The 21,898-nt window shown below is 41.2% G+C and overlaps 1 protein-coding gene across 2 annotated transcripts in view; it reads right to left on the minus strand.

Annotated features, from left to right (window-relative positions):
- The window catches only part of COMMD4 (COMM domain containing 4), a 47,627-nt gene that overhangs the window by 20,634 nt on the left and 5,095 nt on the right, over positions 1-21,898 (minus strand). The window contains exons 2-5 of one of the 2 annotated variants that reach the window (XM_086959314.1): positions 13,410-13,481; positions 11,771-11,836; positions 10,542-10,581; positions 8,595-8,714 (exon numbers count right to left, since the gene is read on the minus strand). In XM_086959314.1, the coding sequence (XP_086815440.1) occupies positions 8,595-8,714; positions 10,542-10,581; positions 11,771-11,836; positions 13,410-13,481 (298 nt within the window). Of the gene's footprint in view, positions 1-8,594; positions 8,715-10,541; positions 10,582-11,630; positions 11,837-13,409; positions 13,482-21,898 lie in introns of those variants that run through there. The other variant, XM_086959315.1, reaches the window with a different exon arrangement.

The following is a 21,898-nucleotide window of genomic DNA, read 5'->3' on the forward strand; positions in this document are numbered from 1 at the left end:
ATGTGGTTGATAGAAGGTGGATTCTATCTTATTGTGGTAATACCTGGGTCTGCAAGGACCTGTGTGCTTAATCTGCAGGGCATGGAGTGATGGAGAGTTCAATCGTGGAGATCAAGGCTATATCAAAAGAAAATTAATGGCAAGGTATTGAGGCAGGTTTCAAATCCAAAGGGTGTAAGTAACAACCTAGTCAGAAGACTAGTTAATCATGGCTTACTTGAAATTGGTTAATATGCTGCTTGACCAATAGGAGTGTAAATACTTCAATGCGGGAGCAGCACTAGATGGGTTTATGCGGGTAAATGGATGGCTGGGATGTTGAAAAATAATGATGATCTATAAAAAAAATATGCAGGATAAGATCTTGAAACTATTGGGGACACTCAGGGTATGGTGACACATATCAGAAAATAAACATGATGCTATATATGGGTTACCTTTAATATAGTATTATGATGCTGCCAGTGGTAAATGATAGCATGTGAACTTGATAAAACTGTTAAAGCGGCGCAGCGATACTTCTTGATGACAAGGAGGATTGTCCTATGGATAGAATAGTAAGCAAAGATATCTTAGTGAAGGTTTTAATGGGGAAAGTTGGTATAGACTGTCTGAATATATCTGGAAGCGTTTTACAATGCAAATTCAATCATGGGGACCAGCATTTGAAATTACAGTTACTCCTAGTCAGAATGATGACATATAGCTAGAGTGTGGCTCAGGAATGAAAGAGGGGCCTGACAGTATGAGCAAAGTCCATGATTGCATGTAAGACATCTAATGTCGGCGATGTGAGGACCGTATTCTACATGGCTGATGTTCACGAAGCAACATCACAGAAAGAATATCACAGAAAGAAGTTCAGGAATGGTTTATTTAATGTCCCTGTTTGATCCGCAAAATATATCTTTAAACGGCCAGTATGCGCGGGTCATTGTTACTTTAGGAGCTGAATAATGAACAAAATATCAGCTATGCACTTAGGATAATTTCAAGGAGCCGGTATGAGTTTGTAAAGAGGGCTAGTGCGATTTATACTAGACAACATGTCAGCTATGTAACTCGACTAATAGCGATGCAGGTAATAGCATAGCTAATGTGAGAAGAGAAGATGGTACTACAGCTACGAATAAAATCGTCTCACGGTACTTACTGAAGTTCACCGAATGCCGTGCAAGCGATGCTGGTGGCGGCTCCCGTAGGCTCTCGTGTGCCTTTGTAAATAGAATGATGTGACCCCGCATCTGTATTTAAAAGATAGAAATACCGCGAAAAGAGATACGGAAGGCAATGCGTGTGACGTCATAACGGAGACGTCGGCAAACACCCTCTTCATGTGATCGGCGTATGAGAAGCGCCTGTATCACGTGACTGAGGCGGGACTTGGTGTGTGTTAAGGTATTAATGTCACAATAATATGACAGTAATATAAATACCGTTGTTTATGAAATACCTAAGGCGCAACCTCCAGTGGAACCAAGGAGGGGGCAAAGTATAATGACAGATTGTCATAGATATCGATGTATATCCATATCACGTGATCGGCGCGGTGGAAGAGCCATATCACGGCATAGGGGAAGGTGCTAGAAATAGAAGAGCGGTATATTGCGTTCAGCTCGATCAGGTATTCAAGGAACAGCATGAGGTCATCCTGTAATATCGCCAGTGATCTCTCAATAAAAAAAGAAAAAATATTTGAGATGGGCATATTTGTGCTAGTTGAACGGATGTAGTGTTCAAGAATTAATAGAGAATATGGGGGCAGTAGGTCAATGTGAATGATGACTCAGTCTAATTTATGTAGATATTTAAATAGTCATTAGATTAATGCAGAAGATGTAATCATATTTAAATTAAAAATAATATACAGATTAGTCCGTTACCGGCAGTAGCTAATATTAACTACAGTAATTCGCGTGACAAGTAAGTCAGATTTGTAGAATGTGTTGCGTGTACTAGGAAAAATGTAATGGTTACTGTTCTTATAAGCTCTGATGGTGAAAATAAATAGTAGAGGTGTTACTGATATGACAGTATATGGAGCTTAAATGCAGAAAGAATACCAATTGAGCTAACAATAGAGTATGGTTCAGTAATGTAAGGGATTAGTACTGAGGATGGATTAGATAATGGCATTTTCCCATGGCAGCTCATTATTGAGACCGTTTTTATGGGTATCTAGTGTGAAGATCCAGAAAACTTCACGTTTCTTTCTTATTTTGGTGCAATTATTGGGATCAGATGTTTTAATTTTTTCCAAGATCCTCCAACGTAGATCTTCTGGCTTATGGTTTTTTTCAAGGAAATGTTTAATGAGGGGGCCATCATTTTAGAAGTCTTAATTGATGATCTATGTTCCACTATGCGAACATGGAACGCTCTAGCGGTTTCTCCAATGTATGCAAAATTGCAAGGGCACAGAATGAGGTAAATTACTTTCTGTGTCTTGCAGTTCCACATTTCTGATGCTTTGGTAGTGGTGCCATTATGTGTAAATATTTCACCTGGAATAATGAATTCGCAGGATTTGCATTGGGCACGTTTTACAATACCTTTGATAGGATGTTGGTTATTGATAGATTTTTGAATAAACTGTACTTTGGATTTGGGGTCCTCAAATTTAGAATGAACAATGATATCTTTTAGATTCTTGTTCCTTCGGTGAGCAAATATGGGTTTCTCCAAGTTGGCATTAGCATCGGCATTACAATTTAAAATGTGCCAATTTTTGTTAGTTAAGTGTTTTACTGTTGCATCTAAGGTAGAGTGTTTGGTGATACATACTAAGGGGGTTTTATTCTGTTTAGTTTGTGTTCTGAGGAGGGTATCTCTGTCAAAGAATCTGGCTCTTTTGTATGATTCTCTGATGAGTCTGTGTGGATATCCTCGTTCTTGAAATTTGATTTTCATCGCAATGGATTGTTTATCAAAGTCAGCTAGACTCGAACAATTACGCCTGACATGTAAAACTGGGAAAAAGGAATGCTATCTTTTTGATTACGGGGATGAAAACTGGAAAAATGAAGAAGGTTGTTACGGGCAGTGGGTTTGATGTGGAGATCTACTTCTAGGTGTCCAAGTTGATCAAAAATGTTGATGTCCAGAAATTCAACTTTGCTACTACTGCTGTTAGATGTAAAGTTTAGATTGGGGTCTGTGAGGTTGAGCCATTCTATGTAGTTGGTTAAAGTGTCTGCCCCACAGGTCCAGATAAAGAAGATATCATCAATGTATCTGGACCAGTGGGTAACGGACTCAAAAAATGGCGCAACTTTGTTAAAGATCTGATAATGGTGTGTTGCTGTCAAGGTTGCCTAGTTGAGAGCATGAGGCATTGTTAGCTTTATCTTTATGTTGTGTATATGTGAGAGGCTGATTGGATGAGATGATAGGAAGCTTAGGACTGGAGGTAGTGGCAATGTTACTGGATCTAGCTGATCTAAGGTTGATTTGGTGTGCGGCTGTGTGTTTGTGGACATTATTGTTTCCTGTATGGGGGTGGGGGGGTCAGTGAGGACGTGATGGTAGAGCCCTCATTGGTGCGATCTGGTGAAGTAAGAGGGGTTGAGGGGGGGATGAAATGCCAAATTATTGTTTCCTGTATGGCGGGTCAATGAGGATGTGATGGTAGAGCCCTCATTGGTGCGATCTGGTGAACTAAGCGGGGTGAGTGGGGGGGGGGGGGGGGATGAAGTGTCAAGCAGTCATGGTCTAAGCTAGTTTTGTTGTTGAGGGGGTGAGCGGGGGAGTTGGCTGCAATATTCCTAGTAGCGATCTCAGTCATAGATTGGGCGGATGGGGGGTGGTGGCCTTGTGGGAGGATCGGCAATCCCCTGGAACCAGAGTGGAGTTGAATGAGTTGAGAGTGTCCCTTTACTCTAAGGAGGATAAGGGTGTTCCATCAAGCACGTTAGGGAGATTTTGGGTGGGGGGATTGGGCTTGCTGTAGATCCCCTTTTTTAGGATGTGGAAGATTTTTTCAATTAAGGTTAGATTTTCATTCAAAGACTGATTATAATCCCATTATTGTAAATGGATATGGTAGCATTAGCATTGCATAGGGGAGAGGGAGATACCGTTAATCGAAGTTTGTGAGGTGTTTTTCTGGTGCCTGTGATGCTTAACATGGAGTGTAGAGTATTTCTCCATTGGGCTCTTTTTTTGTGTGGAATATAAGGTCATTAGTTCTTGTTCCCTTGGTGATACTAAAAGAGGCGTTTCAGGATGTGCTTCAAGTAATTGGTGTTTTAGTTTTTTTGAATGTTTTTTGGAGAGGTTGGGGAGGGGGGGGGGGGGTATTTGATAGTGGATAACCCAAACTGTAATTGCAGGGATTGAAATTTCACTGCTTGATAAGCGGGTGTGTACCATGCCCCGGGTGCCCAACGGTATGTGGAAATGTCATCCTGACTTTTTATTTTAGCCCATGCATCATACTAATCTAGTGAGTGCACAGAAGCCTGGGGCTGTCCTTCTTTAGGAGTGGTTAAGAAGCTGTTCTGGTGACCTGGCGGGGTGCATAAAGCATGCTCTCATAATGGCCGGAGGACTAGTGTTCACACAACTGGCGAATCATTTAAAATGGTGGGGCAGTGTATTGAGCTTTCGTGAATCAATATTGTGACCAAAACATTTTTCTGTGTTCAGGGAAAGGAGACTCTAATGGCCCCTTTCATGTAAAGTTCCATGATTATGTGATCCCCAGATCCTTGCGGTGATTTCAGTGTGAATGTGTAAGCAGTTAGTTTGTAGTACATTCATGGAAGTAGGATTCTGTGAGTGAGTACTGGGACTTGTGGGATTAATTGTGAATGGACCCTAATTAGGCAGGACAGAAGAAGGAGGGAGCTACAGCTTCCCCGCGAAGTGGAAACGTATTGACTACATTCCTGTGGTTGGAAGGGGATCCAGAAAGTGCAGTGAGTGACGGTGGAGACAGAGCTGCCTTTAGAAAGTCAATGAGGACTTTATTAGAAAAGAGATGCTGATCAGTTCTTCCAAAGCACTGCTATTCTGTAGATGTTAAGGGTGAGGGGGAGGGACTGCAGTTTCTGTTGTTCACGGAAAGGAAGTTTCAAGGAAGAGCCTGTCCTTTTGTCTGTGCCCGATCAGTGCTTCAGAAAAGCAGATGACAGCCTAGTGTATAAATCTCACACTTCAACACCTCATCAGGGGTATCAAGCGCTATATAAATGCAATTATATATTATAAAATAAATTCAATCCAAATAACAGACTAACATGTCTACTGCTCAAATTAATTTCATATTTCCATATGATACTTCACCACTAATCCTTTTTGGGTTCCGGAGAAGAGTTCTACTTGCCGAAAAAGCTCTTCAACTTCTCATCAGGGATAGTAATCACTATCTAAATGCAATTACAATATCTCACCCAACTGGTCATGAAAAGGGGTACCTGGGTCTGCAATAATCATGGAAATGTCATTCAGATGTTCAATCATTATAGCCTTATTTAGTGTGTAATTTTCACTTCACTATTGGGGTATAGGGTGTGCATGAATAAGTGAGAGAGTGTGGTGGCATTTTATCCAGGCAGAACAGTGCTCGCTACACCACCAGTTTCAAGCTAGCTTGGCTGATGAGGAGTGATACCCCGAAACCGATCCCAGAATGCTTGTTTCTGGTCCAGGGATGCCCTGGCCTGGCAGTTCAGGCTGGACTGTTCCTGTGGGGAGCAGGCTCAAGACTGATTTGCATATGACTGGTTCTAAACTGGAATGGTGTGGCGTGCAAACAAAGATGTATTTAACCCAGATCTGGGGGTAAATGTTTGATTGGTTCAGCATTCCGTCAATCATCTGTTCTTTTTGCATTAGACAGAACAGTAAGTACACTTTGTCCCTCCTACTGCAATGTTGTATATTATTGCTTCTCTCCCCATTTAAAAAGACTTATGCAGAGGGTTGCCCTGTTTAAAATGATGATTCTCCCCAGATTCCTCTACGTGCACCAAAACACCCCCTTCCGCTTTCCGCGGGCTTGGTTCCGGGAACTAGATAGTACGGCCACCAAATTACTTTGGAGGGGTGGGTGGTCCCGTTTGGCTCTGACCCTTTGCCGGGTTCCTCCCTTCGACGGGGGCATGGGGAAGACACATTTACATTTATATTACTTGGTGACCCGCCTCCTCACCATACACGACTGGTTCAACAGGGGATGGTCTGACACGGCATACAGGCTCGAACTGAGCAAGCTGGGTCTGCCACAAATTCAATCTCTGATGTACGGGAGGGACCATATCTTCCACCTTGCCATGTACTGCACTTCTGGCCTGGCGGGCATCACTGCGTCACACCCACCGGACACATAAGCTAACTCAACAAACCCCTCTCTGGCACTGTACTTAGCTCCAGGAAGTTAGTGGATTGAAGGGATTCCAACCTTGGGACCTTATAGGGATCTCACAACTCAGGGATGTGTGGGCTAGCAGCCACATGCGCTCCTTCCAGGACCTTCAATCCAGGTACTCCCAACACCAGTCACAATTGTCCAAGAACAAATTATGTTGGGCAATTTTGGGAAGGGGGGTATTTCCCGCATTTATCCTACAATAATCATAATTACCCCAACCTCACTAGACCGGCTCAGAAGCCAGTGGGAGGATTGGGCGGGCCCACTAGAGGAGAAGAACTGGCGGGATGCGCTCATGGCACCCAAGATGGTCACTACATCAGCTAAGCTCTGCCTGATTCAACTATACTACTTGCACGCTGCCTATTTAACTGCGGTACGCCTTCATAGGGCGGGCTTTAACCCCACTGCCTCCTGCACACGCTGCTGCCAAGACTCAGCGGATTTCTTTCATATGGTTTGGGCATTTCCCCAACTGCCTCGGTTCGGGGGGGGGTGGGGGGGGGGGGGGGTTCACTGAGAAGGAACTCGCAGTTATTTTGGGGTGGGACAATCCCCATGACCAGCGGCACTCGCTCCTAGGGCTCACAGAGGGCTGGACGGATCCAGAAACGAGAAGCTGTTCAACACAGCTATGGTTGTAGCAAAGCGGGACATAGCCACCACCAGGAAATGTCCAATTCCACCTAGCTTCAAGAAGTGGCGGGAGGGGGGGTGTCGACTGGTGTGCGACACAGTAAAAACCTATGTACAAAGCACGGGGATTCCCGAAGAAAAACCGTAGGGTGTGGGGCAAATGGCTGGGTAGTATGGATTAAATCTGGAGTGTCTGCTAAATGTTTACACTACCCTAAATCCAGTGGGGTCTTGCGTTATGGGATAATCCATCCAACCAATTGGGAATGGTCATCTATAATGTACTGTGCTGATTCACTGGTATTTGTTTTACTGTCGAAAATCAATAAATTGGTTTATGATAAAAAAAAAGAGTTATGCCCTTATGTTTAAGTTGTACGATTTTCTATTAGGAAATCGCAATTTAGCGATTTCCTAAATAGCAATTTCCTAATAGCAACTGGGACTCCGTAGGAATCACTATTAGCAAATCGCAAGTTATGTACATTCCAATTTGCGATTCCCAAATAGCGATTTCTTTGGCTTAGCTATTTAGAAATCACAAAATTGAAATTTCATGAATATGGGCCATAGTGAATTGCAAACAAACAAGTGCCTAATCTAAGCCTATGTCACATAGACACAAGAAAAGCTCCTTGACTGGTGAGATGGAATCAGTGAGATCGTAAACCGCTACCTAGGAAATTGTAGTTAGAATCTAAACCCAGTGGCAGCGCTCCATTGAATTGTGTAGTGTTACGTTATGCGGTGTTATTTCTACTAATGTGCAGTGGGATGGACAATGCATTATGGTATCTGTTTTACTGTTGAGTTCTGAGCTCTTGCTCCCTACATTACTTCCTTCGGAAGCCTTTAACTGCTCGTCCTCTCTATCCTGAGATTCAAGTGCAGAAAGGGTATGCCTGGAACAGTGTGCACAGCCATAGCATGACAGACCACAAGACAACATTGGCAAATTACCTCATCCACCACTGTTGGAGTCCAGTACCCCCAGTCTGCCCTTTTGCCCCACGAACAGGGTCTCCCAGTTATATAGTCCAATTATGAGACACTGGTTCCTCTTTAAAGGCCAGATAGGGCTTGAGGATGCTACTTTAAATAGGTGCTCTGCAAGTTCTTTAATAGGGTCAGAGATTGCTACTAGCCTGTCAAATGAACACAAGACAGATTGGTTCTGCAGCTCCGGACCGCCAGCCATTGCTCTCTAATTTTCCATTCTACAAGTTAAAAGTTGTTCTGTATCCATTGCCTCGTAGCATTTGGCAGCGCCTTCCACAAAATCCTCCTTATTTCTAGTCATTTTAAGTTCAGAGTCTGAACAGAGGTGGTCTTTGTATGAGCAGAGACCCCAAGTCAACAATGTTATTGGTGTAACCGTTGACTTAAAAAGTGTTGTCACAACTATACAGATTTACTTGTATTGCAATAAGTGTACAAGTATATTGCCCTTGTTCATTGCCACCACTATACTTTCAGTGACACCATACATGTGTGGCACCTTCATATGATTCAGTTAGTAGAGTATGTTTTATAAGCACCTAACATAACATAACTTTCTCCCCTGTGCCTAATCAGGCTCTGTTACCTTTTGGCAACCCTAACTGCTGCAGCTCACTGGAAAGAGACTCGCTGTCCACATTGTGCTTCGCTGCGCTGGACAAGATGAAACTCAGGACAGCAACCGTAGCCTTCACATCTCCAGCCTCTATGATTAGGAATAAAGTAGAGGATGGTTATCAAGGCGGAATGAGAAAGTTAGAGAACCAAAATGTTGATAAGGAACATTAACATCTCTCCCCCCCCCCCTCTGCCCCCCGATATTCACAGTTAACATTAGTTTGTGCAGCACCCAGAAAAATCCTAACAGGAAAATTAGTGCAATTCAGTTATGACCTAATTAAGAATAAACACCTGCTGTGTGCATTCATGTAGCATGCAGGGGTGCAGAATAGTCATTAAATAGTCAACCAAGTGCAGGAGGGGTTAAAACTGTCCACCCAGACAAAGCTTATGTGAAAAAAATGCCCGTAGACATGTTATGATATGTATATACCTTCATTCAGAATCTCAGCGTTCTCCACAAATGCAAAACTGGGACCAAGCAATGTCAATGTGGGTACATCATGACAGGCAGTCTATCTCAAGGATGCAGTACTAATGCCCTTTACTCAGTCCTGACAATTCGCCTAGTTTTAGACCTGTAGCGCTCGTGTCAGTCTATTAATGGAACCCTATAAACAGCATAAGTAAGATACACCTAACCTTACCTACTGACCGACTAACTATCCCATAGTTCTGGTAGTAGGATCCCATTTAGAAGTCACACAATGCTTCTTCAATCAGCTCTGTTGCATCTCATGAGCTGCCACTATCACTTTCCCACCCACACAGAGAGCGCCCCGTGCCTCCCTTTTCAGCAGCCTTTACCATTCCAAAACTCTTACTGCACTGGTCTGCCCCTCACCTCTCATTTGCTGCATCCCATTGTTTCAGTATTAGACAACATCTTGTTAGAAATGCACATAGATTCTGATTTTGCCACATACTGATGGTTCAGCGTTAAAACCCAAAAGACAGTCCTGGCAGTGAGACTCAATCATCCTCAGCATGCCTCCTCCCTAATTTACTGTTGCTAGGATGCAATACACTGCTTTGCTCATGCATGACAATAACTGTCTGCTATTCTCCCTGTTATTGGGGGAATGCAATTGTCGAACTCGAACCGTAAGACTGATCTACAGTCCCACAGGACATCTCTTATAATGCAATGTCATTTCATATGAATTTTTAACAGCTGTCCAACTATGAACAAATGCTAGGTGTGCCACAATTATTATCTGCAGCACACCATACTTACTAGCGCTAGGATCTCAAACAAAGCTATGTTGAACCCTTTAATCATAACCTGCAGCACTGGTTTTGCAAAACTAATGAGGCCATTTTGAACCTGTCGGGAATGTTGCTTTGGGGAAAATTATCTAGGATGTGCAAATTCTTTCTGCACAAATGACCAGCAAGACTCCCCGGTTTCCTCAGACTCTTAATTACGGCAGAAATGGCTACCATTAATTGCAACATTGAGGCAGTGTTTTTCTTCAACTTTGTGCAAATTCTAAAATTGTGGAAGTAGTACAAAAATCTGTTCTAAACATGCAACTACATTCGTAAAGAGCAGCTATTATCTTTGAGATTATAAACAGCAATTGATGACCATTTGCACCCCACCCTGTGCATTATATAACTGATCTGACATCTTCCTGCAATTCCTACTTTGCATATGGACACCGGCACACATTCAACAAAAAAATAAAAGAAACAACTTCCACTGCAACATCCTCTCCACCAGAGCTCTCCACCATCTCAACGACTCTCCCCCCTCAACGCCATCCTTTGCACTGCATGTCAGTGCCCATACATTCATTCTAAATCGTGATATGATGCAGACTGCTAAACAGCATAACTGGGAGAAAAATGCTATTGACGCCTCACAGGCAGGTCATATCTGGAGAAGCAGGCGAGAACGGTGACTTACCGAACCGGGCATCTGTTGTCAGCTTCAGAATCTTTTCATACTGCAGGAGAAAGAGGTAATTATTAACATGCAGAATTCTTGGCTACTCCAGTCAGCACCATTACTCAATATAGGCCAAGGACATGAAACATTAGGACAGGCAGCATATTCTCACTATGTACGTACGTGGGCAGAGTTGAGCTGGTTAATTGCTTGGTACCAACAGCATTTCCTGCCCTGGTGGCTTAACTCAAGTGACTGAGTATTGATGACTCTTTGATCCTATCAGTAATGTGAACACCAAATGGTGCTATCGGAGCAGCAGTCCCCACAGTTGTTTGTGGGATTTGGGGATTGTTTGATGTCTGACAAATACAGTGTGAAAGGAAACTAACTGTTTTCAGCTTGCTTTTGTGGGATACAGAATCACACCGCCATCTTAGAAAACTGTGGTGCAAATGGGTGCTGAAACTGTAGTGCAGGGGCCTCTGGGGGGGGCTCAAGAATCACACCGCCATCTTAGAAAACTGTGGTGCAAATGGGTGCTGAAACTGTAGTGCAGGGGCCTCTGAGGGGGCTCAAGTGATCCCAGAAGGAGGCACCACACTCTGGCAAAAGAAGCATTATGCTGATAACAGTTCTGTGTTTTCAGCAGTGTAAAAAGTGAGCAGCACCAAGCCGCGCTGTAATGGGCCATCATTAACATTTTTTGTGATTTTGTATACTGGCTGGGAGAAGGTGTCAAAAGGAAAGGGACTCCAAATATTCTTCAAGCCCCCCACACACCCATTTATAATAATCATAATGTGGATACTTTTACACGTTAGTAAGGCTTGCCTGACCAGAATAGTATGTTTGGAAATCATGTGTTTGACTGCATTTTTAAAACAGTATAAAACTTGCGTTTAAGTAAGTCTAGACATATTTAAACATTGCCAGTTTAATAAAAGTATTGTGAAAACTTTTGTGCGGGAGCAATGATTTTTTTTCTACAGGGAGGGGGGTGGGGGGTGGCGAGGCATCAAAAAGCTTGAAGAACACTGCAGCAGTGGGTTTAAGGGGTGCTAAAGGAAACGGGGTAACAATAGCCTCTAGGGCATTACAGCCTACCATCCTTCTCCAGTATTCAGTGGAAGCCCAGGTCCCATTTGTAGATTCACACAACATTCCCAGGATCTGTCATTTGCCCATTTGGTCTCAGGACATGTTGTCAGATTCCTTAACACCCTAGAAATCAGATGCGTACTCACGTCAATGCCGTCCCCGAGAAGGTCCTTCAGCACCTGGGCGCAGATCAGCTTCAGCTTCACTGAAGACTGCAGGGGGGTAGACAGGGATCAGTGATGTGAAACAGGAGTCACAGAACCACAACATAAAGCAGCTTCCTCAAAACAGGTGACACAGTGTAAATAACTTAATATTCATCGAATACACAACCAGGCCACTGGCAAGTTACCTATCTCTGGATTGCAAGACTCTGAAGTGGCACCTCACCTCTACCACACCACAAATCTTTATCTCTTCAAAGTATAATGTGTTCCAATGGTTACCTCATCTCTTCTGTACAATGTCTAGTAAGCATGCCTCATCCTAGGCTGTATCCAAAGTTCATTTCAGGTTTTCTCCTCCTATCATAACTACATGCAGCCCTCTGCCAACTGATCTATGTAGTCCTCTGGACTCCAAGCATTAACAGCCAGATTCATCAAGCGAGATTGCGCTCGCAAAGGGCCCGATTCTGAGAATCTGGTCCTTTGCGAGTGCAATTTTTGCATTTGGGATTCATCATCCCAAATGCAAAATTCGCCAATAAAGAATTCGCAAATTTGCAAGGATTGCATTTAAGGAATCTCTATTAGAGATTCCTTAAATGCTAATCAGGAAACATTTGAAAATTGCGAATTCGCAATTTTGGGCCGCTATTTACCGCGAGGTCAAACCTCGTGGTAAATAGCGAAAACTTAGAAAAATGCATTTACGTGCATTTTTCTAAGTTGCATGTTACACACACACATGTCCTTTGGACATGTGTGTGTGTGACATCTGTTTGAATTTACATTTCAGGGGTGTTACGGGGTGTCCTTTGGACACCCCTGCACCCTTGAAATCCGATCTCATTTGTGATTAGCTAATTGCTAATCGCAAATAAGGAATGACTCCCCATTCATTCCTATGGGCCTTTAGGCCCACAGGAATGAATCGGGAGTTATTCCTTATTTGCGATTAGCAATTAGCTAATCGCAAATAAGGAACCTGTAGGAATCGCAAAAAATATTGCGATTCCTACATGAATCCCGTTTTGAGAGTCTGGAATAGCGATTCCTTATTAATCGCTATTTCAGACTCGCAAAACTTCCCAATGATGAATCAGGCTGATAATCCCAAGAAGGACAAGTATAACCTCGCTTGGCGAGCTTGAAGAAACCACCCTCCTACAGAACCATGAATTACTGCCCAGTAACAACACAACAAGCTTATATGAATTTTGCTGCCATGTTAATAATCATGGGGTAAGACTACGTATGCGTGACTATGAACCACGAGTCACTGTCCCCTCCCGTAGCTGCTATCAGAATGCTAAGCTGTTGGAAAACAAACCAGTGCTGTAAACAATCTTGTCACTGCAGTTCAAACTGAGGATTTGCACTTTCTGACATTCCTTATCTCAAAACAACTGTTGCCCACCCAAGCTTCTACAAATATTATATTTAACATTTATCTTCACTTAAGATATGTAATGTTCACAACATACAAGGGACACGTTACCCATGAATCTCCAGGCACATTCCCTTCCATCACAAAACCTCAGTGTCACTGATAATCTCAAAACGAAGTACATGTTTATTTACATTTTAGTTGTTCTATCGAAAATTAAAGTGGTTTCTTAACTATTTTGGCCAAGGTGCTGATCTCTGCCAGGACCCAGTCGGGACAGTCCAAATCGCCACAGAACCGGAACCTCTAGTGGAAGGAAGGAAAAAAATCAAAATAAAATGCTTATCATGAGACTCTGGGAAGACTACCCGTGATCTGGTAAAGTCTGAAGTGCAGCAGTGAGGGTTTGGGTGCACACGCGTGGCAGGAAAGGATTTATAAACTCAAGAACCTGCTACTAGCTTTGGCGTCATAGCTTGACTAGTGTCAGACTAGCATGAGCTGTATGTATACACTCTCAATTAGGGACATGTGCTAACTTCAAAATTATCTTCAAAATCGACACATTTGTAAAACTAGAGTGAACAGATGTGAAACTAAGAGTATTCTGAGAAAAAATCATTATAGTCCCCTACTACAGAATCATTAATATTTACAAAATTATACAATGTCTGCTATTTTATCTTTTAACTGGTATCAGATATTCCTTATAAATCATGGTTCACAAAAATGTCTGGATGGATGGACTGAACTTTAGTAACACATTTTACAGGAATATGGATGGACTGAACTTTAGTAACACATTTTACAGGAATATTAGTCTCTACACACTGACCTTATTCTGTCCACTTATATTGTTGATGGGGAGTCTGCATTAAGGGGAAGCAACGAATATGGTTTCCCGAACCGTTATAAATTTATGATCATTTTCCTACCTGCTGATTGCCTCTGAGAGGGTGTCCTATAATAGTGGGCGAATAACGTGGATGTGTTTTTTTTATTGGCTTTGAATTTAAGGTCCGCATTAACTAGCCATGTGCCTTCTTTAAAATCTGCTGTAAGTTCCAGGAGAAGAACAGTGTTTATGGTTAAGTGGGGGTGGGGGTGCTGTTATTTATGTGCTATGTTTGTTTGCTTGTTTTATGTACCTCTATGGGTTTTTATGTGCCAGATAAATGAAGTATTAATTGATTGCCTAGTAATAAGTACAAAAAATAGTTTTAAATTACTGACTTTAAAGTTCCGTGTAGGTTACATCTTTTTCTCAAAATGCATAATAAGAAAGCAAACCAGTAGCATCTGTAGCTTTGTTTTCAGAAAAACAAAACTGTGTGTCAAGCATATATTTTACTTTTGAAAACAAAACCAGAACAAATGATGGTTGCTTGTGCCCACTGCTGCAATTCAAAGCCTGTTCAAGGGGTGTCCTAAATCATTCCTGTAAACTGGTACACCCAGACATTTGTCTTGGGTGATCTCTAAACAAACATAGGCAAAAGCAAAGCAATGACGTGTACAATTGGCACGAACTAAAAAAAAAAAAAAGAAAAAGAAAACTACAAAAAGTGCAATAATGTGTGCCACAGTGCTCCGTCATTCTCTCGGATCAAATGCGTGATCACATACCCATGCACTTAGAGAATGACACGGCTGCATCAGCTTGCCTTTCTTTTTTATTTACAGATAACAGATGGCAGACTCCATTTGGATTGGTAAAATAAAATGTTAAAAACAGTGGCGCGTATGTGCTTTTAACACTGTAGAGCGGGATGATGCAACATGTAGAGGGGAGTGAGAGCACATAAGGGGAATGCCAGAAAACACATGTACTCTCATAGAGCAATTGACCAACATGAAAAAAGTACTTCCCTAAAAGTGAGCAGTGGATGGGTATTGTTACCTTCCTGTTTGTTCTGCAATAACAATGTAGGCCATTTCTTAGCTCCACTATTCATTTACATTGGAGAAGATAAATGTGATGATTTACAATAATTATAATGACATTCAAAGGCTCTTTTCACATTTCTGTTTGCAATAATGTTAAAGCATTCAGGATGCTGTTTTCAGACCACGGAAAGCATTACAATCACAAATCTAATTTCCCAAAAGTATCTTTGGCACAACACAAGAGTACATAGCTTCTGAAAGGGATATGTTAATAAATATAAAATGTACTTTATTATTGCAGGTCAGGTTATACTTGTTATTTTGTTCTTTATAAAAAATGTTTATAAATGCATGCATTGTTCTTTACATATAAGCCATGTATTGCTGCAAACATTCCCTGCTTTTAGGTAACTAAACGATCATGTATGCATGGCTAATCGTGCATATTTAAAGGTTTGGCTTCTATATGAATACGGTTATTTAGTTGGTAGGTTGCGCTGTATAAGTTCACATATATAGGAGACCAGAGCTAAGAAGTCAGAGGTTTTTTCCAAATGAACTACTGCTAATAGTCCTAATAAAGGTGCAGTAAACATTTGGGAGAGGCATGTAAATTGTAAAAGAGAGTGCAAGCAAGAGAGTAAGAGAGGGAAATGGAGAGACCCTAGCAAACAGATAAACTGTACAAAGTATCTTCCTAAAGCACAAACCTAATTTACACCATTTTTGTAAAAAAAAAAGGGAGTCACCTCTTTTTTAAGGATACCATCCGGGTTGAAGAACTTTATACTTGCCCCGAACATCTTAACATAGCATCAGGTACACCATACTTGATATCCCAATGAGTGTTTAGAAGGAGTCACCAGGGCCTACGTTGAGAACCCTTCTTACACCACAGATATCTCTCCCTGTGGTCCTTAACCTACAGCTAAGCCAAGATGAGGATCTCTGACACGCATAGTTAGAAAAAAAGGAAACAGAAGTTGGGATGTTTAAACTGAAACCAACAAAAATGCATAAATCAGCACAGTAGGTGCCTAATCAGGTCATACGCTATCACTGAATTAGATCTGGGCTTGAGGGGCCAAGGAAAGAAAGCAGAGACATGACAATCGTGGCCCACTTGAGTGATGACGCATCGACAGAGAAAGATCCTGATTAGAGCACGGAGTAACAAAAAGTTGTTGCTTAATTGTGAATGGATATTTTTAGAAATCAGCGAAGGAGAAGGAAGGAATTAGAGCCTATCAGGAGACTGCTTTAAAGCTTGGGTGCCTAGGCTTAAATTCTGGGCATGGCTAAATTGAGAGTATTACACAAAGGTAGGCAATTCCATTTAAGGGACTCTGCATAAGCCTCAAACTTCATGCAGAAGTGGGGAGGTAACAATCGAAGGACAAATGAAGAGGTGAACGGTGATAAAAACACTCTGCCTGAGTTACTGAATGATTCTGTTGGTTTGCCCATTCTCTGATAAAGATAAAAATGCATTCTTTTCAAGACCTAATAAAAAGGTCAATGAGTGCTGCGTCAAGTCCTTTAGAGAGAAACATGCGACTCTTGTTCCATTATAAAAGTGCACTTGCTTGCATAAAACATGATAAGTGTAATATGTTTGAACTGATGTTCTCTTTGAAAACAAATGGGTGAGTAGATGCACAGCAATTGACGCTATCTTTATAAAGGAATACCATGTTTTGCGAGCTATAGCTTGGTTTCCGTCTCATTCCTTATTCTAATACCAATAGAATAGGTTCTACACCAAAGCTAAAACCCGATTTGTTTTATCACTCCAGATATCTCTGTTGAAACTCTAGCTTTCTTATAGGGTCTGTCGGACACACTTCAAGGATAAAGGAAATTTTACATTATTCATCAAGTTTATTTCAGGTTGAGATGGGATCATTTTTGGCTGGATTTCAAAGGTGAGTAGGGGGATCATAGATTGGTTGCGGAGTCAGAATGAAAGGTAGAAGGATCCAGTATTGTGTAAGATTTTGGATATTACGTTTTTTAGGTCGAGCAGACCTACCCTCAATGCGTGAGCATTGAAGGTGTCTGCTTCAGACCTATTGTGGCCCGTATGGGCCTGTACCTAGGAATGTGGACAGTTACCAGACACGCGCTTTGAGGCTGTCAGATTTCACCTCGGAAGCGTGCTGCTTGCCGTGTGTGGAGTCTTCGTGTCAGTTTCACTTTTCATTACTTTCGTTTTTGCCTAGCCTGGCTCTCAATGAAGAACGCTTGCTGCAAATAAATGTTGTTTTATTTTATTTAATAACATGCTTGTGTTTAGCTTTATTTTTAATGCGCAATATTAATGCCGGCAATGTGATAACAGTTCAGCATGTGACTATTTAATATGCTATCTTTAACTGGTAATAAAATGCATAAGTTTTTAAAGTCGGCGTGTTGTTTTTGTCTAGGCTGGCTTTTAATGAAGAATGCTTGCTGTTAATAAATGTGGCTTCTTTTATTTAACGATATGCTTCAAATGGTAAAATTTGCATGTTAAACAGTAAATTAACTTGCAATACTTTTGGTCTAGGCTGGCTGTCAATGAAAAACGCTTGCTGGGAATAAATGTGGCTTCTTTTATTTAACAACATGCTTGAAATGGTAAAGTTTGCATGTTAAACAGTAAATTACCTTGCCGTCGTTTTGTCTGCGTTTGTAAAGTAGGCCCCATGCAAATGTGGAGATTTTGCCAAGCAAATGTGGAGATCTTTTTCGAGTAATACTGGTGCTGTGTTACAAGGTGTGCTTTTGAATCACTGTCCTCGCCGCCGTGTTGTCTGCAATACATTTCCCAGTAACTGGGTAGATTTTGAAGAAACGAAACTCCTATTTTAAAGCTTCCCCTTAACTTTTTTTTTGTATTAACGTTTAACCTAGACGTCGTGTTGTTTTTGTCTAGGCTGGCTTTCAATGAAGAACGCTTGCTGGGAATAAATGTGGCTTCTTTTATTTAATGACATGCTTGAAATGGTAAAGTTTGCATGTTAAACAGTAAATTAACTTGCTGCGTGTTGTCTGTGTTTGTAAAGTAGGCGCCATGCAAATGTGGAGATCTTGCCATGCCGAGTGCATATTTTCATATTATCACTAATAAAAGTTTAGACGTCGTGTTGTTTTTGTCTAGGCTGGCTGTCAATGAAAAACGCTTGCTGGGAATAAATGTGGCTTCTTTTATTTAACAACATGCTTGAAATGGTAAAGTTTGCATGTTAAACAGTAAATTACCTTGCCGTCGTTTTGTCTGCGTTTGTAAAGTAGGCCCCATGCAAATGTGGAGATTTTGCCAAGCAAATGTGGAGATCTTTTTCGAGTAATACTGGTGCTGTGTTACAAGGTGTGCTTTTGAATCACTGTCCTCGCCGCCGTGTTGTCTGCAATACATTTCCCAGTAACTGGGTATATTTTGAAGAAACGAAACTCCTATTTTAAAGCTTCCCCTTAACTTTTTTTTTGTATTAACGTTTAACCTAGACGTCGTGTTGTTTTTGTCAAGGCTGGCTTTCAATGAAGAACGCTTGCTGGGAATAAATGTGGCTTCTTTTATTTAATGACATGCTTGAAATGGTAAAGTTTGCATGTTAAACAGTAAATTAACTTGCTGCGTGTTGTCTGTCAATGAAAAACGCTTGCTGGGAATAAATGTGGCTTCTTTTATTTGACGACATGCTTGAAATGGTAAAGTTTGCATGTTAAACAGTAAATTACCTTGCCGGCGTGTTGTCTGCGTTTGTAAAGTAGGCCCCATGCAAATGGGGAGATTTTGCCATGCAAATGTGGAGATCTATTGTATAGCTAACCTTTAACCTTTGCTTTCCATTGACGTTTAGCAGACAAGTCCTTTTCACACTTGTAGCTATTTTCACACTAACCCTATGTGTTTCTTCTCTCTGCGCATCTTGCATTTTATTGCCCTAAACGTTCCTATCTGATGGTAAACAAAAGGTACTTAAACATCAAGCTTGTCTCCATGTTAAACACATGCTACTTGCCGTCTTCCAGAACAAGCTTTTGCCTCGTACTTTACAGTTCTTAGGGATTTTTCAGCTGCATTTGGACGTTCGCGTTTTGGGATTTTTCAATTGCAATAGGTAAGCTTATTTATATATTTTTACATTAACTTCTTCCCGCTCCGCCTTTCCCCTCCCCCCCCCCCTTCCCCACCGGCCCCTCTCCGCTTCAAAATAACGCATTATATAGCTCTTTTTTCCTCTCGCACCGTGCTCCAGCTAACCTTGCACTTCTCCCCTTCTTTTCTTCCCTGTTGCTACCCTATTTCGTATACATCCATTACAAAACTATTACATACTATTATTTACGCCTTCTCTTTACTTCCAGCTGCCACTACTTATAAACACTGTCATTTTACTACTTCTTCTTTATCACAGTTGCCACCCCCTGTGCACTACATATACATTTGCTAAATATTAACATTCTTTTATTTGCGCCTATCTCTTTATCTCTAGCTACCAGTACATAGCCTTCAATCTCTGTTATTCACTGCCATTTTACTACTCATATCTTCATAGTGTATGTGCAAAGCATTATGTAAAATAAATACTACAAAATAACATACACATTATTTTTTAATATGTTAATGTATTGCTATGTAACGTAATGCAAATTTACAAGTGTATGCATTTTAAATAATATACATGACAATGTTTACTTTTAAAACTATATAGCGCTTTTGCCCAAACATCTCTGCTGTACCTAACGTCTCCTGCTCCCTCCCCCCCGCCCCCTCCCTTTTCTTCACAGTTCGCATCACCGGTCCGTTACATGTACATTTACAAAGCATTAAATACTATTTTCGTTGAGCTGCTTTCCACTCCTAATTTCCACTACGGACTTATTCTATATAATACACCAACACTTTACATACAACTTTATTACTTTTGCACACAGCCTCGCATTTGGTAAAATATATGATAACTCTACAGTAGTAAACATATAACACCTTTCTAGTCTATGTATACTTGCAAATAATTATATCCCTTTTTTTGCACACCGCTCTTCTCCTCAAGCTACTATTCCTACCCTCCCCCCTTTCCAACACCCCTTTCGCTGCGAACTCTGTTCACTCTAAATTCCCACTTAATACTGCGCTTTTTTTACTCGCTCTCCGCTACAGCTAATCATTCCTATCCTCCCCACCCTCTCCTCATTCTTGTCGCCATGGCCTGTACACTCTATATTCATTTGCAAATATTTAAATATTATTTTTGTTGCGCCCGCTATTTACTCTCAAGTCCAATTACATGCTTTCTTCCCTGTCACGCTCTGCTGTTTTACAAATCGCTTTGCGGTGTATGTGCATTGCATTATGCAAATAAAAATACTGGAAATAACATTTAAGTATTGTTAGGTGATATAATGTATTTGTAATGCAAATATAAATACAAATGCGTTTTAAATAATATCCATGTATGTCTCCGCTTTTAACATTATTTTGCATCGTATTACTACACGCTTTTTGGCGCTTCGCTTTTGCTCTCCAGTTATTATATAAAACACCAAACTCCTCACATAGCATTAACTTACTGCTACAAAAAGCCTCACATATGCTCAAATAACATAAATCTGCAATAGTAAAAGCTCTTCTTTACTAACTGCTGTCACGCAACATTCTCTCTCTCCTACGATTCCGCTGCTAACACAATACGCTTTAGATTTGCACAAACTCACCAATTTTTCCCGAATATCTCTTTGCTTTAGCTAATCGTCCTTATTGTACTTCCATTTTCTGCCTTAAACATTTTATTGCATAGAATTAGTCCCTGCTTTTTTAACTATTCACTGTCATCCTCCAGTAATTAATAACACACCGGCTCCAAATACCACACTTATTTACTCCTACAAAAAGCCTCACATTTGCTCAAAATAATATAAGTTTGCAATAGTGAAGGCTGTTTTCTTTTACCAACTGTTACACAACACTGCCCCCTCCCCCTATCCTTATCCGCTGCCAACCCAGTTCGCTTTAAATGTACAAAACGTATCAATTCTTTCAAATTGCGCGACTTTCTGCAAAGCTCTGCGCTGCTATCTAATATTACTCGGCATACTCTCCCATTTGCTGTTAAATATTGTTTTCTAATTATGATATTTGACACACTTAATGCTACCACACTAAAAAACAGCCTCTCTCTTCACTTCACCCCGCACTTTGTTAAAGCCGTACTTCAATAAAACACCAGTTAAAGTCAAATGCGGCATAGTTACAATACAAAAAAATGCAATATTTGCCTTAAAACACAATCCCTTACAGGCAAATAGGCTGTGTTGCCTCATGCGTTACAATCAGTTTAGTAAAATAGGCCCGTATTTAATAATAAAAGTAAAGCGCCATATTAAGTCTACGTGCAATAACTTTCATATAGTAACACCTAAGTTACGCTGCTGGCAATTTGTCTTTTTTCACTCACCCTGACTTAGCTGCATTATGCACATTATGCGGCCAAACAATTGTGATATCTCCCTGCTGCCAGTCCGACCGTCTGGTGCCATTATATCAGGAATAGTGAGCACTAATTAAAGCAGCCTGCAGCTCACTCACGTAACACGGCTTGCTAACTTCCTGTCAGTTGCTGGCGGCCGGATATCATGTGACGCGGCATGCCACACATCCGGATGTTCATATATTCGATATATTGTAGCGTTGTGTAGCCTCCCAAAAAGCTGAACACGGGTGTTAACTGTTTGCTGCTGGGATTCAGGCGGTCAGCACCCACAGCAGTAAGAAAGCCACACCATAACGGCACAATGACAGGCTTCGTTATAAAATTGCATAACGTTACATTTCAATGCGATAATAAACA

Source organism: Lissotriton vulgaris, chromosome 2_2 (genome assembly GCF_964263255.1).
Source record: "Lissotriton vulgaris chromosome 2_2, aLisVul1.2, whole genome shotgun sequence".
Classification (NCBI taxonomy): domain Eukaryota; kingdom Metazoa; phylum Chordata; class Amphibia; order Caudata; family Salamandridae; genus Lissotriton; species Lissotriton vulgaris.